The sequence below is a fragment of the Daphnia pulicaria genome, chromosome 1 (genome assembly GCF_021234035.1).
Source record: "Daphnia pulicaria isolate SC F1-1A chromosome 1, SC_F0-13Bv2, whole genome shotgun sequence".
Taxonomy (NCBI): Eukaryota; Metazoa; Arthropoda; class Branchiopoda; order Diplostraca; family Daphniidae; genus Daphnia; species Daphnia pulicaria.
The window spans coordinates 11,931,950-11,956,744 of NC_060913.1; the positions used below are offsets into that span (position 1 = coordinate 11,931,950).

At 46.0% G+C, this 24,795-nt stretch overlaps 2 protein-coding genes across 6 annotated transcripts; one reads left to right on the top strand and one right to left on the bottom strand.

Annotated features, from left to right (window-relative positions):
- The first annotated feature begins 395 nt into the window (after nt 1-395).
- LOC124338445 (mRNA turnover protein 4 homolog) lies at nt 396-2,074 on the top strand. The gene is made up of 6 exons (XM_046792521.1): nt 396-556; nt 618-780; nt 842-991; nt 1,077-1,228; nt 1,313-1,389; nt 1,722-2,074. Exons 1-6 carry the CDS (start codon nt 529-531, stop codon nt 1,866-1,868), a joined length of 717 nt encoding a protein of 238 aa, XP_046648477.1. The 5' UTR covers nt 396-528; the 3' UTR covers nt 1,869-2,074.
- On the bottom strand, nt 1,721-23,178 carry LOC124338395 (nuclear receptor coactivator 2-like). Of its 5 annotated transcripts, XM_046792514.1 has the most exons (13): nt 17,850-18,662; nt 16,491-16,753; nt 14,099-14,453; nt 12,851-13,376; nt 9,910-12,639; nt 9,185-9,822; nt 6,941-8,535; nt 5,909-6,656; nt 5,809-5,869; nt 4,867-5,448; nt 4,181-4,444; nt 4,039-4,118; nt 1,721-3,956 (listed from the first exon to the last, which is right to left on the bottom strand). In XM_046792514.1, exons 2-13 carry the CDS (start codon nt 16,523-16,525, stop codon nt 3,885-3,887), a joined length of 7,686 nt encoding a protein of 2,561 aa, XP_046648470.1. In that variant the 5' UTR covers nt 16,526-16,753; nt 17,850-18,662; the 3' UTR covers nt 1,721-3,884. The 5 variants fall into 5 exon arrangements, with proteins under 5 accessions (XP_046648470.1, XP_046648469.1, XP_046648472.1 ...); XM_046792513.1 differs by lacking the exon at nt 17,850-18,662 and adding an exon at nt 22,768-23,178 and having other exon boundaries at nt 5,809-6,656; XM_046792516.1 differs by lacking the exon at nt 4,867-5,448.
- Nucleotides 23,179-24,795: the final 1,617 nt, after the last annotated feature.

Sequence of the window (24,795 nt, forward strand, 5' to 3'; positions counted from 1 at the left end):
TGGTTGCTATGTCTTTGCCAGGTCTTTGCTCGCTCATCACTCGTCGTATTGAAGAACAACAAACGAGTCATAAGAATACCGTTGTCTCAAATTTACAGTTGAATAAAAGAAAAAAACACATTGGGCTTCGAGCTCAGTTTATTTGAATTTGAAATTCAATAAAATTACAGCTGCAAAGATAATGAATTAGATTTCAGAATTCAGATCAGTAAAATCTAAATTGCTTGAAAAGCGAGTCACTATTGAGTAATTTGAATGTTGACATAAATGTGAATGTATAATATTAAAATAAACCTACTGTTATCGTACTTAATGTTTCTAAAATTCAATTTACAGAACAATGTAAAATAAGAAAATATCGTTAGGCTAATTTTTATACATTTAAAAATAATCGGCAACTTTGTAGTTGTTTGCAGACGACTCACAGTCTCAAAGTCTTTCTTTAGGATAGTAAACGAAACACGTGGTTTTTCCAAACTTGAAGTCGAGACGCTATTTCCACTAATTTAAACCTAAACAACATTTAAAATGCCTAAAACTAAGCGATTCCAAAAAAGTAAGTTTCTCTGTTTGTTTAACTTTTGTAAAAACTTAATTTTAATGTTTTTATTTTTCAGTTTCATTGACACAAACTAAGAAGAAGGGTCTTGGTGGAAAACAGCAATTGGTTGAGGACATTAGATCTTGTGTTGAGAAATATTCTTATTTGTACCTCTTCTCAGTTCAAAATATGAGGAGTAACAAACTGAAATCTATTCGCAATGAGTGGAAAGACAGCAGGTAAACTTGGTTTTATGATGAATCATGAAATGTCAATTTTAATTAACTTGGTCGGATTCAGGTTCTTCCTCGGTAAAAACAGAGTGATTGCTATTGCATTAGGTAGAACTAAAGAGTCTGAAAGCAGAGAGAACCTTCATGAAGTCTCTAAAAGACTTAAAGGGCAGTGTGGAATTGTCTTCACAGATAAACCAAAATCTGAAGTCATCAGGTAATCATATTGTCATTGGATAGTTTACTTTAATGTTTTCGTACACACAAGGAATTAGAAATACATTGTGTTTATATTCATGTAGATACTTCCAAAAGCATGTAGAATCAGATTATGCCAGGTCTGGTAATGTTGCTACCGAAACTGTCACACTCCAACCCGGTCCTTTAGAGCAGTTCCCTTTCAACATGGAGCCATACCTGAGACAACTAGGTCTCCCCACATCTCTTCAAAGAGGTATTTACACATCACAAATTTTAAATTTTAAAAATCCCAGATTATCATTTAATGATGTGTGTATATCTTCTGTTTGTTGACAAGGTGTTGTCACATTGCTGAAAGAACACACAGTTTGCAAAGAGGGAAGCATTCTTACTCCTGAAGAAGCCAGACTTTTGGTAAATTAAATTTATTTTCTATGTTTGTGAAATGTCATGTCTAGAGTGCTTTATGTATAGTAATGCTGCACCCGTCCGTTAATAGTTCTTAAAGACGAAGAGCGTGAGTTCATTAAATTTGATGTAATTTAGTAAGAAATTGATTTAAGGACCACTCGGATAAATGGAGTAGGGAGGGTGGTCGTTTATTTAATAACCAACGTCGCGTGCGCTTCAAAGCAGAAGCACAGCAGCTACATGCAGTGCATATCGCTTCATATAATTAAGATGTCTATTTTTTTACTGTGAAGCACCTCATTTATATGTTTCTTTTTTAAATTCTACTTTTAAAGAAACTGCTTTGCAAACACATGGCGGAATTCAGAGTGACCATTGAAGCCGTTTGGGAAAAGGAAGATGGCGCTTTCGAAGATATCGGAAACGGACGTATGTTGGAGAAAGAAGATGACGAATCTGCCGACGATGAGAATATGGAATGAATTTTCCCATAACATTTTTTTTTTTTCTGAATGATAAACTGTATTGGTGTATCAACGAGGGACATAGTCGTTATACAAGTGACTAATGTTTACCTATGGTCATCCCTATGTACATCGTCTTGTCCTTGAATAAGAAAAAGAAACAAGATGCTCTTACATTTCAGACGAATGAAATGTACACGACAAAATTACACGGTTTCATTTCAGTCACTTGTCAATGTTAAGAAACGAAGCTAACGATATTAATTCATATATATATATATATGTGTGTGTGTTTATGTAAAGATTGGGTACTGTTGAATAACGGGCAATCGTATTTTGACAGATAATTGAAACATGTAACCCGAAAATATTTACATTTCGATACTCGATTCGAAGGATAAAGAGAACAGGTAAACAGTTGAGGGACACAAGTTATACAATTTTCGCCGTGAGTTGTATAGGAGTCTCCAGTCGAGGGGAGGTCACACACACACACAATCTGGGCGGCCCATCCCAGATCACGGGATCAGAGGGGTGGGATTCTCACAATTTTTTTTTTCTTTCTTTCCATTTTTTTTTATCACGTTCCCTCCTCCACCAAGGAAAAATATACAAACGAAAAAGCAGTGCTATAAACCAGTCCCTTAGTTCCCCACCATCTGCGCGGCTATAGCTACAAACATAAGAGAACACACACGAAATACAGTGAAAAAAATTATACGTGACGAAAAAACTCCTCATCGATAACTATATGTGTGTGTGTGGGTTGAAACAACGACATTATAATGTATAAACTTTGGTATGAAAAAGGTGACAACCCCCTTAAATAAGGACAAAAAAAAAGTATGGGCTGATGGGGACCTCTAGAAAACAAACAAACAAGCAAACACAATCAAAGGGGGAAAAAAAACACACACCTGGCGTAATCTTCGTTCAGCCATCCAATGTCGAAAATGTATAACGACAATCACGCAACATTTTTGCTGCTGCAATTTATATATATATAAATTTTTTTTTTGTGTTACTTTTTTAAATTTTTCTCATGGAGTTTATAGAATCTTCCTCCATCAACATTTCGCTTCACAACCATTCAAACTCATTCCCTCTGTATCTTTTTGCCTGAAAAACAAAAGAGACACGGACAAAGCAGACCAGGAAAGATAAAAAACATCCTTGTGGCTGGTCGGGAAAAAAATTATAGATAAATAATAAAAAAAAATAATAATAAGGAACGAAATGAACCCCCCCAAAAAACCACACACACAGGCTATTGCAATCAACCCAGAATTCGGTTCTCATGCCGTTAACGGGTGGCGGTTTGTACTACACACAGTTTTTCTTTTTTTGCTTGATGAAGGGGAAGAGTATTGGTTCTCGGGAGGAAAATTAAAGTAGGAAAAATTAAAGAAGAAATGATAACAATGGCTGACGACCCAAGAAGGAAAAATATAAATTTGACTGGAGCAGCAGAAGCAATTGAGTTGAAACTACGCTATTCCTGGCCAAACGAACACAAAAAAAGATTAATTTATTTTTTTTAAAAAAAAGGTAAGAAGCCAAGAACTAGGCACCCATTTGTTTCGACCCATGTTTGGATAATTATTTTTTTTTTTTGTGTTTTTTTTGTAAGTTTCTTTTTCGTAAAATCTGCGGACGGATAAATTATGTGGTTCGCAAAATGTAAACAAATCGGCTATATCACGTGTACCGTTTCATTCCCTCGTCTGTTCCTGACGTAATCTTCTTTTCTGTTCCAAAGTAACCAACAAACTATCCTTCTTCTTCTTCTTCTTCTTCTTCGTCAATGGTTTCTGCTGGAGAATTTCCGAGTCCCATACCCTGGGATTGGGGGAAATGCCGAGACAAAAGGACTCCGTTATTTGAATAAGTAAGGCCACACGGTCCGTCAACAAAATGCGGGAGATGAGAGGAGAGAGAACAGGAGGACTTTTTGTGTGTGGGCAAGAGTGCGAGCTGGCTGGAACCAAGACACCAGAGTCAAGGTCTTGGTTGGATTCGATGGATTCACTCAAATCACTCCGAGAGTAGCTGTTTGAGAAGAGACATTTGAGGATCAGCTGGCCGCGGAGCTTCTTCCATCGTATTCTGAGAGCACAAAAGAAAACAAACACTCGATAAGAGATTTGGCACGCACAATGAGTGTGTGGAAGGAAATAGTAGATGTTACCCTGGTAGACGGCATTGTCTGCGACGGCGACTCGCCCATGTTGGGACTATCCCAAACTCTTCCGTGTAATCCGTCATTCCCTGCAAGTCAAATGAAATAATGAAGATGATGTGAATAAATAATAATAATTAAAAACAAATACCCTGGGGCAATTCGTAGCTGAGACCGAGGGCTTCAAGATCGGCTTGATTGAGTGGCTTACCACCCGGTACCATCATGGGAGGTGAGCTGTGGTTCATCTGCTGGCCCGACGCGTGGTTCACATTCACAACCGGACCAGACAAACCTCTTTGAATTGTTCGGGCTCCTACCACCGCTTTCAGCTCCTTGCGAACGTACTCGGAGGCCATTCCAGGCGGTCCGCCGTCATTTCTTCCGCCACCCTGAACTGGACCACCGACCGAACCTGAGAATTAAATTCAAAGAGAAACAAATTAATGACTTGATGCAGTAATAACATTAACATTATTCTCTTCCGGACGTATAACTAAACTAAAAAATAAAATAATAAAATCAGTGCAAGCGTTGAATGGGTGGTGTAGGTTATGTGCGGATGTTTGAGAGGATTTCAAAAAAGACGAACACGAGCTACGTACGGACACGATGCTGGACAAAAGACAATACACAAAAAGGGATGGATTGGAATGGAGAAAAAAAAAACGACGACACGACAGGGGAAGAAACACACGAAAAATGGAAGGAACGGACGACACGACGGGAAAAAAAGGAATTTTTTTTTTAAATAAATAAATCAGGACTGGGTGAGAAAAAATATATAAATGCACGGTGGGGATTTTTTTTTTTGGGTGGCTGACAAGATATGCTTACCAGCCAGCTGCAGCTCAGACGGATGCAAAGGGCCTGGCGGAGGAAAGGAGAGGTGGTGCGGATGCTGGTATGGTTGTTGGTGGGAAGAAATAGAATCGAAATGGAAGAAGGAATCGGCCGAATCATCGGCCGATGGCGGCCGACTCGATTGACTGCTGTTGCCGGACGAGAGGCCCATCGAGGCGGGCGGAGCTTGTCGATTCGAACCCTGTTGGAAAGCTAATACTTTGGCGCTGTAGACGGAAGCGGCTGCGGCCGAAGAAGCGTTGCCACGGTTGCCACCGGCCCCACCACCACCTTGTTGTTGCTGTTGTTGTTGTTGGTACGGTTGGCCAGCGTTGCCCATTCCTAAATGGTAGCCGGGAGAATTGGGGTGCGAGGAAGGATAGGAATTGGATGAAGACGGAGTGGAAGGATTGGACGACGGAGGAGGCGGATGGTGGTGGATGAGGGCAGACGGAACGGTCGAGTGTAGGGAGGAGGTGGTTGTGTTGTCCTCTCGGCAAGGTTGTTGTCGGATAGAACCCGTGGTGGCACCGCAGCTGCTCGCATTGTGACTCAATCCACCGCCAATAGACAAGGCTAAAACACAATCAGAAGAGACATATTGATGCACGAGACAAACAGAAACAAAATCCAGGAAGGTAAGAGGGGGATCATCACAACAAATTTTTGATGTTGGGGGTTCGGAGGTAACAAAAACAACAACAACAACAACAAAATGGACGAGAGAGAGAAGGGAAAAAAATAAAAATAAATAACACGGGGGAAACAAACAGCAGATGGCCACTTGCAAAATCCTAAATTGTCTACATGAAATGTGGTTAGGTTGAAAAAACAACAACAACAACTGGGAATCTTCTACTCTCTCTCTCTGTCTCTCTCTTCCACATGCCTGTCCAAAAATTCATGCCGTCGTCTGTTTTCAACAGTTTCACTCACCTGGAATAACCCCGCTAGGTGCGCTCACGGTTCGCTGTAATCTCAACTGTTGTTGCTGCTGCTGTTGTTGCTGCTGCTGTTGTTGTTGCTGCTGCTGCTGTTGTTGTTGCTGGCGAGCAAACATCCCGTTGGAGGAAGATGGTCCGGTTGGATTGTCGGTCATGCCGTTGTTACCGTAGCCTTGTCGAATGTTGTTGTTGTTGTTGCTACTATTGCCCGGGCCAGCAGGTCCGCCGACGCAGTTGGGCGGACCGGAATTGGGCAACGCTCTCATAGCGGGTCGAGGAGCGTAGCCACCACGAATGCCTTGTCCATAACCGAGCAAATGCTGCTGTTGAGGTTGTTGTTGAGGTTGTTGCTGCTGCTGCTGTCGTTGTTGTTGCGGTTGCAGATTAGGACGATTCGGCATGTTGTTGTTCCACGATCCTACCCCAACGCCAGGACTAGGCTGCCCTTGCAAACTGATTCCGGGACTGGATCTGGCGCCCACTCCTGGCTGCGGAGAAAGCTGGGATACGTGTTGCTGCTGCTGCTGTTGTTGTTGTTGCTGTTGAAAATTTTGCGGAGGTGGCCCTATGCGGGGCGACACTTGAGCCGAATTGAACGGCGAGAGCCGAGAAGACGGTCCGCCGGGGGCGAAGTTGTTGCCGCTGTTGTTATTGACAATTTGTGCCTGAGGGCTTTGATTGTAGTTGCCACCGTTGGCCGTGTTCATCGGGCCGTGAGGCGAAAAAGGGGGTTGCATCGGGCGCTGACTGGGAGAGATTTGAGACGCCAGAGGCCCACCGCTACCCAGTGGACTGCTCAACATCACCGAACCGTAGTTGGGTGAAACTTGTGAATCCGACCTGTGACGTCCAAATGCAAAATAAAAATTATAATTTTTAAATAAAAAAAGAGTCGAATTCTCGTTTTCTCTTCCGCACTAAACACAATCACGAAAAATAACAAAAATTGAAACGGGTTCCATTCGGCACGACACGACGAGTCGACGACAACCAAACGGGAAATAAAAACGACGGAAAACTGTAAAATGTTTCGGCGTATCGGATGTCGGTGCGGGGGGACCACATCAGGTGTGGGTGGATCGTTTGGCGGAAGCTCAGACGCGATGGTGTAACATTTTGATTACCTGGATATAGTCATGTTGGGTGGGATGGCGTTAAGTAGGTCATCCATAATTTGCAGGGCTCCAGGTGAGAGCTGGGGACCTTGGGTGTGTTGTACCGACGATTCGTTCAGCAAGACGCCCAGGAGCTGCTGCTGAGGTGGTTGCTGCTGCTGTTGTTGTTGCTGCTGATCTTGTGGTTGCTGTTGCTGCTGCTGTTGTTGTTGTCGATTCAAGAGTCGTCGCTGTTGGACGGGCAATTTCTGCTTTCTACCAACGGGGATGGTGAGACTGGCTTGCTGCTGCTGCTGCTGATTGGCCATGTTGATGGACCCAGCCGAAGCTGAAGGCGAATTCATCCCGTACGACGGAGTGGACATTCTCATCGGCGCTCCTTGACCCTGTTGTTGTTGTGCGTAGCCCGGCAGGTTGTAGGCCGGCGGACTTTGAGCGACTGGCGAGATTTTCTCGTAGGACATGAGCGACTTTTGAATGGCTGTGATGGCCAGTTTCTCTTTCGACATGTCCATTTGCAGGAGGGGACCCGACGGGCCGACAATGGCAGTCGTCTGAGTCACCGACGTGACGCTCTGCGACGACTGGACGATGGACATGACCGGCTGGATAGTCACCGGCGGTGGCGTGGCAGACGTCAGCTCGCCAAAGATCATGGAATCGCTTTCGTATCTCTCGTCCATGTCGATAACTTGCTCGATGATGTCAGAGAGTTCGGGGTCCATCGAAGGCGTGTCACCCCATCCGGCCACCGACGCCATTTGCACATCCAGCGGAGTCATGAAATCGGCGTGGACGCTGTAAGTGCCGTCGCTGCTCTCCAAACTGGTGGCCGCCAACATGGGATTGGAATGCGACGCCTGTTGTTGTTGTTGTTGTTGCGGCTGGATGGACATTCCGGATCGCTGACCTGCTCCTCCGCTTTGCTGCAGGCTTCGATCGGGGCCCATGGGGCCAGATATTGCATGTTGCAATTGATGTTGTTGGGGTTGTTGTTGCTGCTGGTGGTGAGGTTGGTGCTGTTGCGGATGAAGGGAAATGTTGAAACCACCCGAGGAGTTCATGGCGGCCGAAAGTTGTTGCTGGTTGTTGAGAGACAGCTTCTGAACGGGGTTCTGATTGGGTCGATGTTGTTGTTGGAGTTGGGGCGGGGGTTGTTGGGCTGCTAAATATAGTTGCTGTTGTTGATTAGACTGTTGTTGCTGCGATTCGCCCAGATTGGGACCGGAAGCCGAATCAATGGGCCGGTTCAAAAGAGAATTCAAAAAGCCTCCAGTCTGAGGAGCTGGTTGTTGTTGTTGTTGCTGCTGTTGCTTCTGGCTGAGGTTCAAATGTTGTTGTTGCTGCTGCTGCTGCTGTTGTGGGTGCTGAGATCGGGGGTGTAACTGATGCTGCTGTGACTGTTGCATGGCCGGATGTCGTTGTTGTTGCTGTTGGTTCAAAAGGTGTTGTTGTTGCTGCTGCTGCTGTTGCTGGGGTTGTTGCATTGGCGGATGCGGGGGCAGTTGCATAGTCGTCGAGGGCTGGGTTTGCACCGAGCCTCCGGCCCAATGGGCGCCCGGAGCCGACGTTCCACTCACTGGCGGCGTCTGAAGGATTTTCTCCTAGAAAATTTCCAATAATAAAAATAAAATTTCTCATTAGCCCAAAATGTTGTTGCATAACAAAAAAAATAAATAGAAAAAATGAATTCAAGCAGACCCGTCTCGTTTAGTCAAAATAAGTAAACTGGATTTGTTGCTGTTGTTCCAACGAGGCTCAGTCACAATTGAGATTAGACGTCAACGAAATAGGAATTGAGACGGGAAAGAGGCCACCATTTTGTACTGAGTAGTGTGTGTGTGTGGGTAGTATTTTCTGATACAAGCCACCAGAGAGAGACAGAGAGAGAGAGAGAACGTTGAACACCGTGAACGGGCAAGACACGTCAAGTACTAGACGACGAATGTCGAAAAAGAAACGGCAAAGTCCGTTGGCTCTCGGTGTGTACTGGGCGGATGGCTGGTGGGTGGTTAGATGACGGTGGGGGGGAAATGCAAAAAGGGAGGGACATTCCAGAACCAGGTCGTCACGTTAACGGGTTTTTTTTTTTCTTCTTTTTCAGCGTGAATGGCGGGCGATGGTGTGTGTGTGTGTGATGGCGGACCGTGCGTAAAAGAGAGGTAAGGAAAAGAAGGAGAAAGAGGAGGGCAGAAAAAGAGCGCCGAAAGCGGTCGCACGAAAATGTAAGAAGTGGCGACGCCATTGACTCACCTTCAAGTCCTTGGGCAATTTCTCCTGAGGCAACGCTGAGGGTTTGGGCGAGGCGATACTCGTCGACAGCGAGTGTGACGGGATGACGGGCGTCTTGGCCAGCAACGAAGCCAACATCTTATTCTTCTCGCACAATTTACTGCTGGCCGGGAGATTAGCGGCGGCGGCAGCAGCAGCGGCTGACTGGATGGCTGAAGCGGCAGCAATGTTGGCCGTGGCGGCCGCCGCAGCCACGACGGACGTAGCGGCCGCAACGGCAGCTGCTGGCGATGAAAGCGGTTGGTGTTGCAATGAGCCGACGGACAGAGGAGCTGCCACCGCACTGTGCGGATTCGATGTTGACGAAGATGAGGAAGAGGATGAAGAGGATGACGACGACGACGACGAAGACGTTGGAGGACCCAGCAGTTGATGCAAGACACCACCTCCACCTGCGGACATCATCAGGTGGTCGGCGTTGAGCATGGGCTCTTTGCTGGCCTTCACCTCATCACGGGCTTCTTCGCTGTGTCTCTTGGTGCCCCGCATGCCACCACCACCACCCACCGGCCCGCCGCCAAAGAGTAGCCCACTGCTGGTCGTGCTGCTGCAAACGACTCCGCCAAATTCCAGCAATCCATCGATATGGCTGGCCATGCCTACATCATCCCAACATCCATCCGTTATTAAAATTATCAAGTCAAAAGAAAGAAAGAAAACGGGTTAGTCTAGTCAGTCGTGATTACCTGGCGGTGGAGACTTGAGGTGAGTGGTCTGACTGGTACTCAGCATGTTGGCCAACGATCCCGTTGTTACCGTTGGAGTCGTAGACGAACCTGATGACGTTGTCGGCGATGGGAAGCCCAACGACTTGAGTAATTGCTCTTCCTGGAACGACACCTGATCGGGATGTTGTTGTTGTTGCTGGATGGGGTGGTGTTGGTGGTGTTGTTGTTGTTGTTGTTGCTGGCTGGCCGTGTTGTTGCTGCTTCCGGCGCCACCGCAAGCACTGCCGCTACCACCGGCTTGTTGATGATCCTCGTCGGAATCCTTGAGGAGTTTTTTCAGCAACTCGTTGGGCTTGCGCAGACCCATCCGCTGCTCGGCATCGTCATCACTCCGCACGTTCAGCAGCTTGTGCAGCATGTTGTTGTTGTTGTTATTGTTGTTCACGGAGCTGCTCTTGCTGTCGCCAGAGTTGCCTCTGCCCGCCAGCAAGAAGCGATGACTGCCGCTGCCGCCCTCATCCGCCGGATCGGTTTCGTCGCCATCGTCTTGATTCAGCAGGCCTTTGAGAATGCGGTTGTCGTGGTTGCCTTTGCTTCCGGCCAGTTGTAAGCCACAGGCGACGCCGCCGACGCTGCCGCTGCTAGTCTCCTCCTTCTCACGTTTGACGCCGTCGCTGCTGTCGCTGCTCAAACTACTCAACAGATGGCTCCCGTTGATGCTAGTCGAAAGATGGCCAGCCGACGGTGGAGCTGGCGGCCCGTTGCCCGGTCTCTGCATGAGCAAAATGCGCAGACGGCCCGATTCCGTCACAGACGACGACGCTGAGGCGTCGCTACTGCTGTTCAACAGACTGTTGAGAGCGCTGAGTTGCTTGTCCGGCGTCCCGTGATGATTGGGGTGGTGGTGGTGGTGGTGAGATCCTCCACCGCTGGCCGGATAATGACCGTGATTGGCGGCGGTGCCCATGCCGGACGAGAGAATTCCTTCCTTGGAATCTCGTGCCGGGTCATCCGGGAATGGCGTGCCCGGATTGTTGAGGGAAAGCGGAGCCGTGGCCGGATGCTGAGGAATGGGATCTTGGAGCGGACTGAAGGGGAAATTGTTGCTAAAGGGCGTCGTCATGCTGGCCGGACTGGGTTGCTGTTGGCCGGCCGATGACGACGACGACGAAGTGGTGGCCGTGGCCGAGCTCATCATTCCGGCCGGATGCAAAGTAGTGGCAACTGGACTGAGCACGGGGGAGGGATGCACGACGCCCAAAACGGAATTGGGAGCCGGACTGAAGGCTGACGAAACGCTGGGCGGTCGCGGTGTGGATGAAGCGCTCTGACGCGAGCTGGGCCTCGACGAGACGGGAGGGGCCGAGCAGGTCGAGCCGGGCCGTTGTTGTTGTTGTCCGCCCGAAGGCGGAGGACTTCCCCAGTTGATCATTCCCCCGCCAACGGAATGGGGAATGTGTCCGGCCAGGAGGGGTCCGCCGGACGGGCCGAGGGAGAGAGGAGATGGAGCCGAGAGTTGTTGCTGATTGCAAGTGGCGATGGCCGGCAGGTGGTGGTGGTGACTGTTGTTCATTTGAGCAGCGGCGACGGCAGAACCGACGGCCGAAGCGCCGGGCTGGACGGGGTTGCCGTCCAGGCTGGACTCGCTGGTGTTGAAATCGCCACCCCACGGAGGCGAAGCCATGAAGAGGTCGGGCACGACAAAGTCATTGAGAAGATCGCCGCTCGTTCCCAAACTTAATCCGGCGAAGGTACTGGAGTAGGAGGAAGTGGTTGTGGTGGTGGCGCCACTGCGGCCGCTGCCGTAACTGGTCGCCGATATCACATCGTGGCGGACGACGCTCGTCAGCACCGGATTGACAGTCGTCTGCTGCTGCTGCTGTTGGTTCATCTGGTTGGCAGCGTCCGTTATCTGCTGATGGACGTCTTTGAGCGTGTCGCTTTTCGACGACATCAACCGACCACCGCCGCCGCCGTCAGCCTGGCCGTCCTCGTCGTCCACGATGATGGAATGGGTGGCCATGACAAAGTCCGTGTCGTGCGTGTCGCTGTGGACGAAGCGCTTCGACTTTGTCTGGACGACCAGGAAATTTGCTCCGCCACCGCCACCACCGACGCCGGCCAATCGGAGACGGTACCTGGAGCTGAGCCCGCAGCCGGACTGGATCGTTTCCTGGAAATGGGCCTGGAAAATCGACAAGTCGTCCGGATGGCACAATTCCTGGATGGTACACGAGAGGAGGGATTCTTTGCTGAAGTAGGAACTGTAGGGCGGAGAGACTCCGGTGACGTCGACGGCCACAATTTTGCCACTCGAGTCCAGTTTGGTGGTGAACTGCTCGACGACGGGTCCTCCGGTCGTGACGATGGCCGACGACGCCATTTTCTCCGTCGACGGAATCCGCCTGGCGACACAGACGAGGCAGTGTTGCGGATCAGCTCCGCTGGAGCCGCTAGCCACAGAGGTCAGGGCCATTTCCAAGTCGGAAGCCTCCAAACCCACAGCGGCCGCCGCTGCAGCTGCTGCTGCTGCTCCGCTGTTTCTCTTGGGCTGGTGGCCGCCGCCGCCTGGATCACCTGGATACGGTTGGAGGACGGCTGAAATCTGCATGTTCTCGTAATGCTCCACTCGCTGCTGCTTTTCCTCCATCGTCTCATCTTGCTCGCCCAGCGGCTGGATCAGCAGTCGGCAGTTGAAACAGCGGCCCAATCGGTTCTGCGACGCCGGCGCCATTTCACTCGGCCAAGCTGAGCGTGAAAAAAGATCAAAAGAAATGAATAGCAAATTAAGTTATTGATTGAATTTTTAAAAAGAAAAATGATAATAATAAGAAGAAAACGGAACCCCATTAATGGCGGATTCATCCAGCCAGTCGGTTATAATTCATTCATGGACAAAGTCACATGATTTGATCTTTTTATTTCAACGTATCAGACAAAATGAATGTCGTTAATTTACCAATGGCCGTGGGCAAAAGCGACGAAGAAAATCGGGCGTGATCTCCGTGGTGGATGAAATTGTAGATGGATTTGCCCACGAGATCTTGCGGCTGGTAGTGTAGGAAATGGGCGACATTTTCCGAAACGTATTCCGTCTTGCCCTCCGTGTTGACGACAAACAGGAAGCCGTCGAGGGCTTCCAGCAGAAACGTCCCCAAGAGTTGCGTGTCCAGCAGGGCCGGTTTAGACGACGAGACGTCGCCTTGCTGGAGCAACGGACCGCCATCAGCGCTGGGCGATGTCGTGTTGTTGTTGTTGTTGCCGTGCCCCGAACTGGTGCCGGAACTGCTAGAACTTGAACTGCTACTACTACTGCTGCTGCTACTGCTCGAACTCCGTCCATCTTCTTCTTGCTCGCGGATCTTCCGGATCTGGTTGACCGTCTCCTGCAAAATGGCGCACTTGTCCGGTTTCACCGACAGCGAATTGACGTCGGCTATACTGACTGAAATCAATTCCGCCAGCTCTTCAATGTAAACATTTTCCTACGAAAAATAATAAAACGGATAAAGACATTTTTTTGGGGGGGGGGGGGGGAGCTGTCGTGATAAATTCATCGGCTGCCGGATCAAGTGGCCGGCTGGCACACGCAAAGGCTAATCCAGCTCTGACGTACGTGCAACATACAGTATATTTTGTCGTCAACTTCTTCATCAGTGACGCGCGCGTGCATGTCATCAGTCAAACTCAGCGCCCGTGTTAATGAAAAGACATTGGAAGTGATCGACTTGGGTCACAAACGAGATTGTCTAATACAAGGAAACTCTACGACGAAAATTCATTTATTTCCCTGGCCTAAATTGACTCTCTCGACATCTTTCACGACGATGTCGACAGACGCCGGCAGAGAGAAAACAAAATCAATACGTGAATCAATACTCGTGCTATACCCTCCCTACCACCAGCCGTGCATTTATATAAGAGAGAGGGACGGATTCGAGTGGCTTATATACATGGTCGGAAATCCCATATATCTGACGAGGCGTAGCAACCAGATGGTTTTTTTAAAAGGACACGGGGGTGGGCACGTGGGATTTCTTTAATATTTTCCAAAGAAGAGAACAACACACAAAACAACCGGAATGGCTGAGAGAGAGAGAGAAAGTGGCCTTGACAGATGTGGTGTACACCACACAGACAGACACGCTTATTTCTTATTCTTTTTTTAAAAAAAATTCCATTGATATATTTTTATATTTGGGTATACCTGCTCCCGGCGTCTTTTTTCGTTGAGACACTTGTTGATCTGCGACAGCGGCTTCGTGTCGGATTTCCGTCGCTTTTTGATGGCGCCCGCAGAGGCGCTGGGACCGTGGAGGCCGTTGCTGCCGCCAGCGCCACCACCACCACCACCACTGCTAGTACTGTTGTTGTTGTTGTTGTTGGTCGTCGTTGGTGAAGACGACGCCGTATTGTTGTTGTTGTTGTTGTTGCCGAGACCGGGGCTGTTGCTGTTGCTGCTGCTGCCACCACCACCACCTCCGCCGCCGCTGCTGAGCGTGTTCATGTTGGCCCAGCACGGCTCGGACGATAGGGACTCGCATGGAATTGCACCCAAACTCCTGTCAAAATAACAAAGAAATTTTATTAAAAAACAAAACAACAAAACGTTTCGACAAATCTCGAGGGGGTGTGGTCATTCCCTCCCCCCTTGCTCAGATCAATAAAGTATCCCCGGGAACCCCCCTTGTCCACATATCCATACACACACATGCCAGTAAGGAATAGGGAAAAACCCACACACGAACGACAAAATCAGAAAGAGGACATTGGAAGCCTTATTCGAAATAGATTTTTCTCTTCATCCAGCAGTGCAGGAGCGGGGAGGAGGAGGAGTGGAAACGGGAGACTCTGACCACCAAACCAATAAAAGGTAATCAAATATGGCCGGTCGTCTTTCTCGCTAGAATAAATGTGGGCGGCTGTTAACAGGGAAAATGAATGGACGGTTGGCCAAAAAAAAGTCGATATTGTCCATCTCGCCGGAGCCCGGAATCGATCCAAAAAAGAAGAAGAAGAAAAATAAAAATAAGGAGCGTCTCCATCTTGTCTGTTCGTATCTGATACGGCGCACACACACACACACACAGGATATCAACATGAAGGGCTGATTGGTCCAGACAAACATAGAGATATATAACATCGTTTCAGATTACTACCCCCGGTTGCCAGCAACCCAAGACGATTCAATCATCCTAGTATACTACATCCAATCAAAAATACATCCAGCTGCAACATAGAGAGAGAAAGAGAGAGAACAAATTTTCTTCCTTTTTTTTCTACTACTACTCTCTCACAAAACATGGCCGCGTTCACAATGGATCGTTAAAAAGAATCAAGAAACTCTTGTGTTTCAAAAGTCTCTATCTCATCTAGAGTCTTGCGTCTAAAAGTATTTTGGGTTTTTTAATACTTTTTTTTTCCCTTTTACGTAATATTCCCCCCGCCTGTGCAATGTATGTGAGAGAATGGGCTGGTGTAAAAGAGTTCCATGTGTGCGTGTGGTCGGCGGATGTGAACCGAAAAGGTTGGAAAAAAAATTATTTTTTTTTTTTAGTTTTTCGGAAATCCTGAAATTGAATTTTTGTCCTTTTTTTTTTTGGTTTGTTGTTTTCCCCAGGCCAGATGACGTCTGCTCGGTTGCCAGGTGGGTCTTTATTGACTTTTGTAGGGAAGTTGTGAGACTTACACAAAGTCAACCCGCATCATGCCAATAGGGGGGGACTAAAATCCTACCAGTAGAAATAGGCTTTCATCGATCATCTATATACTTAACTAAACGCTCTTTTTTTGTACGTAACTTATTCGGGAGAAAAGAAACGATGGTGGCCTCGGCAGGGGGGGGGGGGGTTTCCATTTGTTTCACCGTTGCCAAGTCTCTCTCATCTCCTCGGGTATTTTTAGACAAATAATAAGAACGAAAAGAGCTTGGCAAGGAATAAAACTGCAGGCAAGAAAGAGAGGTAGAAGTTGTGCTGTTTTAACGGTACCAACTTCTTCTTCTTCTTCTCAAGTAGCGGCTGACGTCAGAGAGAGGCCCGACATCACCAGCAATTCAGAGTCATCGGCCACCTGTTTTTTTCTGTATTCCCCCCCCCCCTCTATACCTTGAGCGACAAAATGGCCGCCACAGTTCATCGATTTTCTGTATTATAATCAGACTCACGCTCTTCTTCTTCTTCTTCTCGTGATGACGGCATTAAGAATGCTATCCGAGGGAAAAAATGGCCTCCTCAACGTTCACTAAAATGTCGGATGTAATGAAGCCGAGTTCGTGAGTCACGTGACAGCCGTTTGTTTCTTTTAATCAAAACGAGTTGAGCGGAGTTTTATAGAGTAACATCTTCCGGTGAAATCTCTTCTCCCAACACATTTTGTGGATGAATCTCTTCTCGGCTAGCCAATCCACACACACAAATAAAATAAACAACATGTGGAGACGAGAGACTGAGCCAAGTAGGTCGTCGGAAGAAAGAACTGGACACCTGCTCAATTTCCCAAGGACATGAACTGAATCATCTCCGTCAATCCGCTTTTCCACCTCTTTCCATCCGCACGCGCAAAATCAAAATTTTTAATAATCAAAAACAGCAACTTACTGTGCATCATCCAGGAATGCGGTATCCGTCAGCATAACCAAGCACTGCACATCACAGCGACGCCTTTTGAAGGGGTAAAATAATAACACGCACGCACACACACTCACGACGTTCTCCTCAGTCCACCAATGGAAAACCAAAACTTTCCTTCACTGTCACACACTAACGAAAGACACTCGAAAAAATTGTGTGTGTTCCTCCAACAACCGACTGGATCAAGTCGTCATACCGGTAGCTGTTGGTAGCCGGACAGCAGCATTCTCCTGGAAAAAATACCAAAAATAAATAAAAGTAGCCCAGAGCACACACACAGAATAAAAAGAAACAATTGGGAGGTAACAGACAAAACTCTGGTAGAAGGAAAAAGGGAGGCCTAGGCCGTCCAGGTAGTTGTTCCAGGTAGTACACAATCAGCAAAGAGCCTCTAGCATTTCTTCTTCGAGTGGGACACAATCGGCCATCTTTTTTTCACGAACGAAACAGATGTTATTTTTTTTTTGGTGGGAAACGATCGAAGAAGAAGAAAATAACATTTTCGGGAATGTTTGAAAGATCAACACCTGGTGTCACATCACAAGGGACACTTCTTTTTTTGGTTGTTGTTGTAAAAATGTGACGTCATTGCAATCCTTAAGTGGATCAGACACCGTCAACCGGAAAGAAATATTTATTCGTACTAGATGTATTTTTGAAGATAAAAAAAAGGTAAGTGCCGGTATTGCATTTTTGACCATTTTAGGGGGGAGGCTCGTGTGTTGTTGTTTGGCCAGATGGCGTTATTTTTTTAAAAAATATTTTTGGTTTTTTTCATGGCCGACTTTGAACCACCACTTTCCCTCGTTCGCCTTGTGGAAGCAAACGAAAAAAAAATATCTGTGACTTTGTTCCTGTTTAGCCGGACCCGAATTTTTAATTAGACAATCCATCAAAGAAGAAGTCACATGGGCTCAACATATTTTTCTACCAAATAATCGGATTGATGGCGACCCAAACAGTTCAAACGGGTGCACACAATTCTAGTTTCGACAGAGGACAGTGGTGGCGCCACTTATAAAACAAAATCGTCTTTATTATGATTAACATGTTCGTCTACTAGCTATTCATATCTAAAACATATCGCAGTTTAAAGTTGATTGAAAAGAATAGACACACACACACACGCAAACAACACAAAAGCCCGAGGCCTACAAACACATGGAAATGTGTGTGATGTTTTCGAGTTGACTTTGAACGGATTTCTTGGGCAACAAAAGATTCGAGTTTATCCGATTGGAAATTGGAGTTGGCACTGACGAGTATCCAGACAGACACACACAAAAGACATTTTGTTTGAAACAACCAAAGTGTAGAAGGCCTTACCGTCTTTGGAAAATGGCGATGGGTCAAACTGAGAGACAATGTTTGGGAAAAACGACACACACGTCGGTAGGCACTTTTTCGTCGTCGTCGTCGTCACAAAGTTGGCGATCAATTGCAGAGCACCAAATAATCAAAAACATTCACAGTGTGTTGTTTCTTCTTCTTGTCGTGTCGGGAAGATTTCACGTCGTGTGTATGTATCGCAAAAGGAGCGTAGCCACTAGCTCTGGTGTGTGGCACTTTGGCTATAACGCAAGGGACTCGCCTGTGCAACTCGCGTCCTCCATTTTCTATCTATCTTTCTTTCTTTCTCCCCGTTTTCCTTCCACCTCTCTCTCTCTTACCTCCTTTTCCAGCCTTCCTCTCTCTCCCTAGTCTCTCCCTTACTATATTTATCGTTTCTATCTTATTTATCTATCTCTCCTTTTCTTTTCTTTCTTCTATCCCTACACACCACACACACACCAGTCGTCTCTCTCTCGAGCTGGCTGGCTGCTGCCTGGAGACAACACGAAGAAGGCGGTGGGAGGAGCGAGTGGCAGCGTTGCCACATTTGGAAAAATAGAGCCGAGTGCGGAGCGAGAGAACGACCGACAGCGCCACCGCAGCACCAGCGTACGGAAACGAGAGATTGTGCCGGACGGGCGGGAACAGAGAACGAGACGAAGCATTTCCGATGCTTCGGATTTCTCACGACGTGCAGCGGTTTTTCATTGGTGGCTTCGTGAAATCATCGGGAGCCACAAAAACAAAAAATAAAAAAAGAATCCAATGCCGACTGAGAAAGAAAAAAAGAAAAATAATCGTCAAACTAATAATCGAATCAAAAAAAAGGGATGAGAGAACTCGACCGGATAACCGGAACCTGAAGAAAACTGGGGCGAATCATCCGAGATGCAACTTGGATATCGAATTCGTCAACGTCAGTCCATTTTTTCTGTTTCGATTGAGCCAATCGGCCGCTGCTCGTCTGTCATCTCAATTTACCCCCCTCCCCCAACCACCATATTACCACCGTACCACCACCCAGATGATGACATTCCGCTCTCGTATTCTTCGCCCGGGCAAAAGACGAAATTGTCTCGGCCGGGATGTGAGGCGACTGGAAACGAGCGACAAGATGAACGGCAGCACTTTCATCCTCCTCCCAGAGAAAAAGAAAAAAACAACGACGACATTCTTGAAGGAAATGCGTCTATCCATCACGTGCTTTTTTTTTTTTTCTTTCATGTCCATCTCCATGGCAACGTGACATGATCGTTCAATCGATCCTCGTTTTATTTTGACGACATTCATTCCCCCCTTTTTTTCTTTTTCTGTTTGGCCCATTTTTCAAATGATAGGTGGCAAATGATGTGGTTTCATATTCAAAGTTGATTGGATGCCTTTGGCTTCCATCACGGAATCCAATCGAGTGGTAGCAGTCGGACACAGGGCGCTCTGCCAAGAGCCAAAGAGATTGTCTTACAACACACTTGATTACATCCCGCAGTGTCTCTCCATCAACAGCACCACCACCAAAAAACCATAGATCGATTCGTTCCTTCCTTTCGTCACGACCCATCTCGGACAAAGTTCGTCGTTTCAAATTTCCTCCTTTTTAGTATTTCTTTGAAAAATCATTGAATTCAGATATACTACGTCAAATGTGCCGTCATCGCAACCGGTTCGATATTACAATTGGTCGTTGCGTCACCAGTTGGAGCTGCTGACTAGCCCGTACGCACAGCCCGTTGTTGGTGAATCTCATTAGAATCACCAACGAAAAATAGGGGAAGCAAACAGGTGAAATGCTGTGTGCAGAGCCACGAAAAACAGCAGGTGCGTCAACTCTGCCGATTGAATCCGATCGATTGTGTCGCGTTTTTATTTTTATCGCCGATCTCATTAGAGTCGATTAACACGAAACTGGCGTGTGTAAAAATAGTTCGGAAACAGGACATAAAACACACACACACACAATGAAAGAAGCGCGCAGTCGTTATAGACCAACAACAGAGACTACACGATCACACACAAAAGTTTAATTGACCACCCAAAATGTCAAAAAGAATTAAACTTTCTGCAAACGGGAAAGAAAAAAAACGATCGGAAAAGTCATAAACATTTTTCCTCCCTTTATTTTTTTTCTTCAAGGAAATAAAAATGCCAAAATGATCACTTCCGTTTGTGGTTTTTGTTATATCCCAAGTTTTATTTTATTTAAAAAAAAAAAAAAGGAAAGAGAGAGAGGAGGGCGGAGCTAATGCACCCTCCTTCTCCGGAATTCCATAGCCGGAAGCCTCATAGTTTCATCTATTACGTCGGTTTTAGGTCCCCCCCTCCCCACTTCCAAATATTGATCAACATAAAGTCGCACGAGTAAATGATGAAATCGTGTTAATCGCTGTCTCCGCCGAATTGTTTTGTTTTAAAAAAAGAAAAGAACCGAAATTAAGCGTGACACGAGACGGTGGTGGGCGTTAACTTGGGTGGATGAGTCGGAAGCACGTATACACAAATAACGGCCTGGCTCAAAAAGTGGCTGGAGGTAAAAAGTTGGGCCCCTCCGTAACCAAAATTAAAGAAAAAAGGCCAGTAAATTCCGCCATACATCAACTGGGATCAATAAGTGTTGTCCCACGATGTCGTTTGCTGGGCCGCAGCTCGGCTCTAATGGACTTTGGTCATTTCATCCCGCCGTCTGTGTGTGCGGATGACTGTGGACGATACATTGACGGTGACGTCATCGAAACGATCGGCTTGTCACCGTGACCAAGTCTCTCACCGTAATGGCGATGGATCGGCTTGTCACCGTGAGCCGATCCCGATCAACCTGGAGGGGCTCTGCAATTTGGTTTCTTTTCTTGTTGCCGTTTTGCGGCTGTAATTTTCGTCGGAGGGGATTTGAAAAAAAGAATTCGTCATCCGCAACCGGGAAATGTAAAAGCCAATCAAGATTCAAGGGTGTCTCACGCTTGCCTAAACTTGGCCAAGCGACTGGCATCTTTTTATTTCTCCCCTTCTAGCCTTTTGATCGAAAGCATCAAACTGTGTAAAAAAGAAAAACGACATTATATACACCGGTGCTGCCGACCATGCACATCATCGTGCAAACGAAACGAGCAACTGATTGGAAAGAAACGCGAGTGGCGTCACTTGTCGTTTCGATCATTTCACTCTCGAGAGTCTCGATGACTTTTTACCTGGACATTTCCACGACAAATAGGTAGTAGTACCAAGAACTTTTTTTAAAAAAATACATTTGTTTTCGCTTCCATTTCTCTTGCGTATCAGTGCCATCTGCCGGCCTGCCGTTCTTTCCATCCATTTCCCCGTGGCAGCAGCAGCAGCAGCCAACTTGGTAATACTCCGGCTCCCACGGCGCCCCTCTGTCTTTTTTTTTCTTTTATTACCATGATGATGATGATGATGATGATGACTATTATTCCTCCTTCTTCTTCTTCTTCTTTTTACTCTTTGGGGCTCCGTGAAGAATGGCGAAACATAAGAAAAGAACTCGACAATATTCTCCCTTTTCTCTTTTTTCTCTCTCCGGCTGAGAGCAGCCGGCCTCCGCCAAGGCCAGTTCGCGCCGCTAGCGCCACAACCAAACCAACTTCCACCCATCCACACCATTCTCCTTCCACCCACAAAAACCAACCCAACTCCTGACTTTGTTGTTGACGGCCCTTTTATTTCTTATACGGGGATCTTTTGCGGGTCCCGCGGTATACCCAAACGGAATTAGGATCCAACTGGATCCTTAATGGATTTTTCCAGGACATTCGAGAGTGACTTGAACGCTCGTAAGACTGCATGCAGGTGTGTGTATCAAAGTTGTAATAACAGTCGAGTGAGACCCGTGTGATTTCATTTGCAGACGAAATCTAAACAACAAGGTCCAGTCACAACAACAACAATAACAACAAGAAAATAAAAGAAAAAACTGTGCGGCTCCAATGACCACCGGACCCGATCTGGTCGAGCCAGCGGCCAGCGGCCATCGCACCACCGCAACCGACAACCTTCACAGCCGGTAAAACCAATCGCCCTTAAGCCTCAGATCAGCACTTGTGCCAACTTGTATACCAGTCGCTATTATTATCTATCACAAATTCCAATTGTTTTTAATCAAGAATATTCTTTTCAACCCAATCAAATACGATCAAATCAAGATAAACATTTTTTAAAATTAAATCTTGTACGTGATTAAATATTTAGTGAAGAAAATGTGTGGAAGAAAAACCTTCGTTCAAGTCACCCCCTCGTATCGAAAAATAAAAAGTAGAAAATTCGTTGCGGTCAGACATCGGGAACCAATTTGGCAATGGCCGTGAACACGCAAGCGGGAGGGGAGGTGGTGCTCTTTTTTGGAGTGGTGGTGGTGGTGGGGGAGGGGGGCCACGATTGCCGCACCCGGTCGGCTGTGTGAGTGAAGAAGCGAAAGTTGTTCAAGTCCAAGAGCAACTTTCCAAACCGCGGATTCTCTCTCGACTGCTCTGGTGTATACAGACACTTTTATATATTGCTGCTGCTATACTACCCCTAGCTCTACACCACAATACCTTAAAGAAATGTGTTTACTGCAACTCAACTACGGGGATGCGACAAATATTGTTTTATTCCAGAAATATAATAATAATAAAAAGAATAAAGAAAAGACAAGAAAACAAGTCCCTTATCGGCTCTTGGGCGCCATCTGTGGCCTGTCTCAAATTCATCCCACCCCCCACCCCCCTTCTCCTTAAGAAAAATATTTTTGTTTCTTCTTGTTTTTATTATTATTATTTTTTTTTTTATTGTTGATTCGAATTTCAGCAATTTGGGGACTTTTTAAGTATTTAAAAAAGAAAAGATCGGCCCCCCATTTCCTTTTGTTTTTCCCAGTTTTCTTTTAAAATTAACGCTCAAAAGAAAATGACAAAATGTCTCTCACCTGTCTGTGAAGTAATGTCAAATGTTGTCGGTACAAATTTTTAGTTTTAGAATCCCAATCCGCTTTTTTCAGGCTTCAGGAAAGACACAGCACCACTCACTTGATAGGCCCACCGTTCGTGTACAGTGTAGTAAACAGACGAAAGAAACGTCAGTTTCTTCAACGAGCAAAAAACCATCCGATAAAACAGCCGGAATGAGAATATTCACCCAATCGAGTGTGTTGTGTGTGTGTGCACACATACACGGCACAAAAGCACACACTGCACAACACTGAGCAAAAAACGACGTAACGTCGACAATTATCGCCAGAACCCAAGAAGAATGTAATTTTTCGTTTTCCCCCCTTCGGCTGGGCGAAAAAATATCACACACGTCCGATCGCTCAAGTCTGTCTATTGCAACTGAGGACGTTAGACTCTGCCACTAGGTACCGCCACTGTCGTGGTCCCAACAGAGAAAATTAGAGATGACCCACGACTATAACCCGATCTTTCAACAGCGCCACCATTTTAAATATTTGACCAAAATCTTTTGATTTGAACGAAAGAAAGAAAAGATAGCATCGAGACTAATTTTTATCGAATTGAGTGTACCGTTATATTCATCAGTTGTACCCTGATGATGACAAAATTTCGAACCTTTGACAAATTGAGCTGAATTTTGGGTTTTTGACACTTGATGGCGCCACAAGTTCTACGTTGTTTTAAAGCTGCCTCGCCTAATACTTTGCGACGGTCTAATTCTTTTATCTCAATTGGTCTTTGATTATTTGGTATCCTCTCCTTCACAGCCAAAAGTTGGAAAGTAAAAAAAATAAAAAGAAATGTACGGAAAAAAAGAAATAGAAATTAACAAAATCCCTATGAATCGCCCACTCGATATCGATGGAAAATGTTTGGGGGAAATAATCGATAGCTATTCCACCTGTTGTAGCAGTCAGCACCTGTTATGGAACCTGCCTTGAGGGACACTTACGGCTCTTTCTCGAAGGATGAAAAAGGCTTCGAAACCATGGAAATCTGGTTCGAGGCAAGTCTTTCTTTTGAAAAAGTCAAATAATAATATCGTTGTTAACATAACATGTTTCAATTTGCTCTGCCATCTACTGCGCCTCAAATGTTTCCTGTACCTTGTAACTTTTTTTGAGATTGACAGTTTGTTTATCTGCCTAATAACTCACAAAGTCACAAATTTTGGAGATGAAATTAAATATACGTCGTAAATGTCAACCTCTTAAAACCGGTGCATTGCTCCAGTAGTTTCGTCAGAGTAACCTCAAGATATTGTCACATTACAAATCCCATTTCGTTTCCTTTGACTAACATCTGACATTTGGAAGACGTGAAAAAATGAGTTTGACGTTAGAATTTCGAAGAAAAACGGCAGAACAGTGCAATAGTAATAACTCATTTACATTTTCAGTGGATAAATACATATGAACCGCATGTGACCTTTCGACAGTTTCCCAGACCGTTTTTCTAATCATTTCTTTCCAGTTTATACGGGATCTTTCGTTCATATTACAATGGGGGGGGGGGGGGGGGGGAAAGTAATTTTCATGTAACATCTTCGACGACTAGACTAGATGGATAAAATCGATTGTTTCTTCTAGATTGCTGAAATGCATTAATAAATGTGTTTGTCTTCCATAGTCTCAAGATGTATGCCAAACAACAACCTCATTGCTCTCGAACTCTCGGTCCTCTTGCACATTTTATGATTATATAATCTGTCCAACCATTTTTCACGACATCTAGTGATGCGATGGAAAAGTCAAAGTGAATGACTCAGTTTTGAAACATGTATTGCGCTGTGCACAATAATAGATTCTTCTAGCTAGTTGCACGCACGAACATATTTGGTCAACGATTTTTTAGCTTGATTCTTAAAATTTGCGTTATAAGCATTGTTTTTAAAGCGAATTGAATTCAGGCAGATGATTTAAATTCTTTAGTCAAGGTTGCTGTTTTTTTTTAAGTTGGTTGTCGTTCATTTCGAAGAAATAACAACTACCTAAATAACTTGC

Excerpts from the sequence above, each read along its gene's own strand:
- LOC124338445 (XM_046792521.1), top strand. The coding sequence starts at position 529 with ATGCCTAAAACTAAGCGATTCCAAAAAA. Across the intron at positions 557-617 it reads AACTAAGCGATTCCAAAAAA|TTTCATTGACACAAACTAAG; the intron begins GTAAGTTTCTCT and ends TTTATTTTTCAG. Across the intron at positions 1,229-1,312 it reads CCCCACATCTCTTCAAAGAG|GTGTTGTCACATTGCTGAAA; the intron begins GTATTTACACAT and ends TTTGTTGACAAG.
- LOC124338395 (XM_046792513.1), bottom strand. The coding sequence starts at position 16,525 with ATGCTGACGGATACCGCATTCCTGGATGATGCACA. Across the intron at positions 8,536-9,184 it reads AATTGCCCAAGGACTTGAAG|GAGAAAATCCTTCAGACGCC; the intron begins GTGAGTCAATGG and ends GAAATTTTCTAG. Across the intron at positions 4,119-4,180 it reads CAGCTACGAATTGCCCCAGG|GGAATGACGGATTACACGGA; the intron begins GTATTTGTTTTT and ends TTTGACTTGCAG.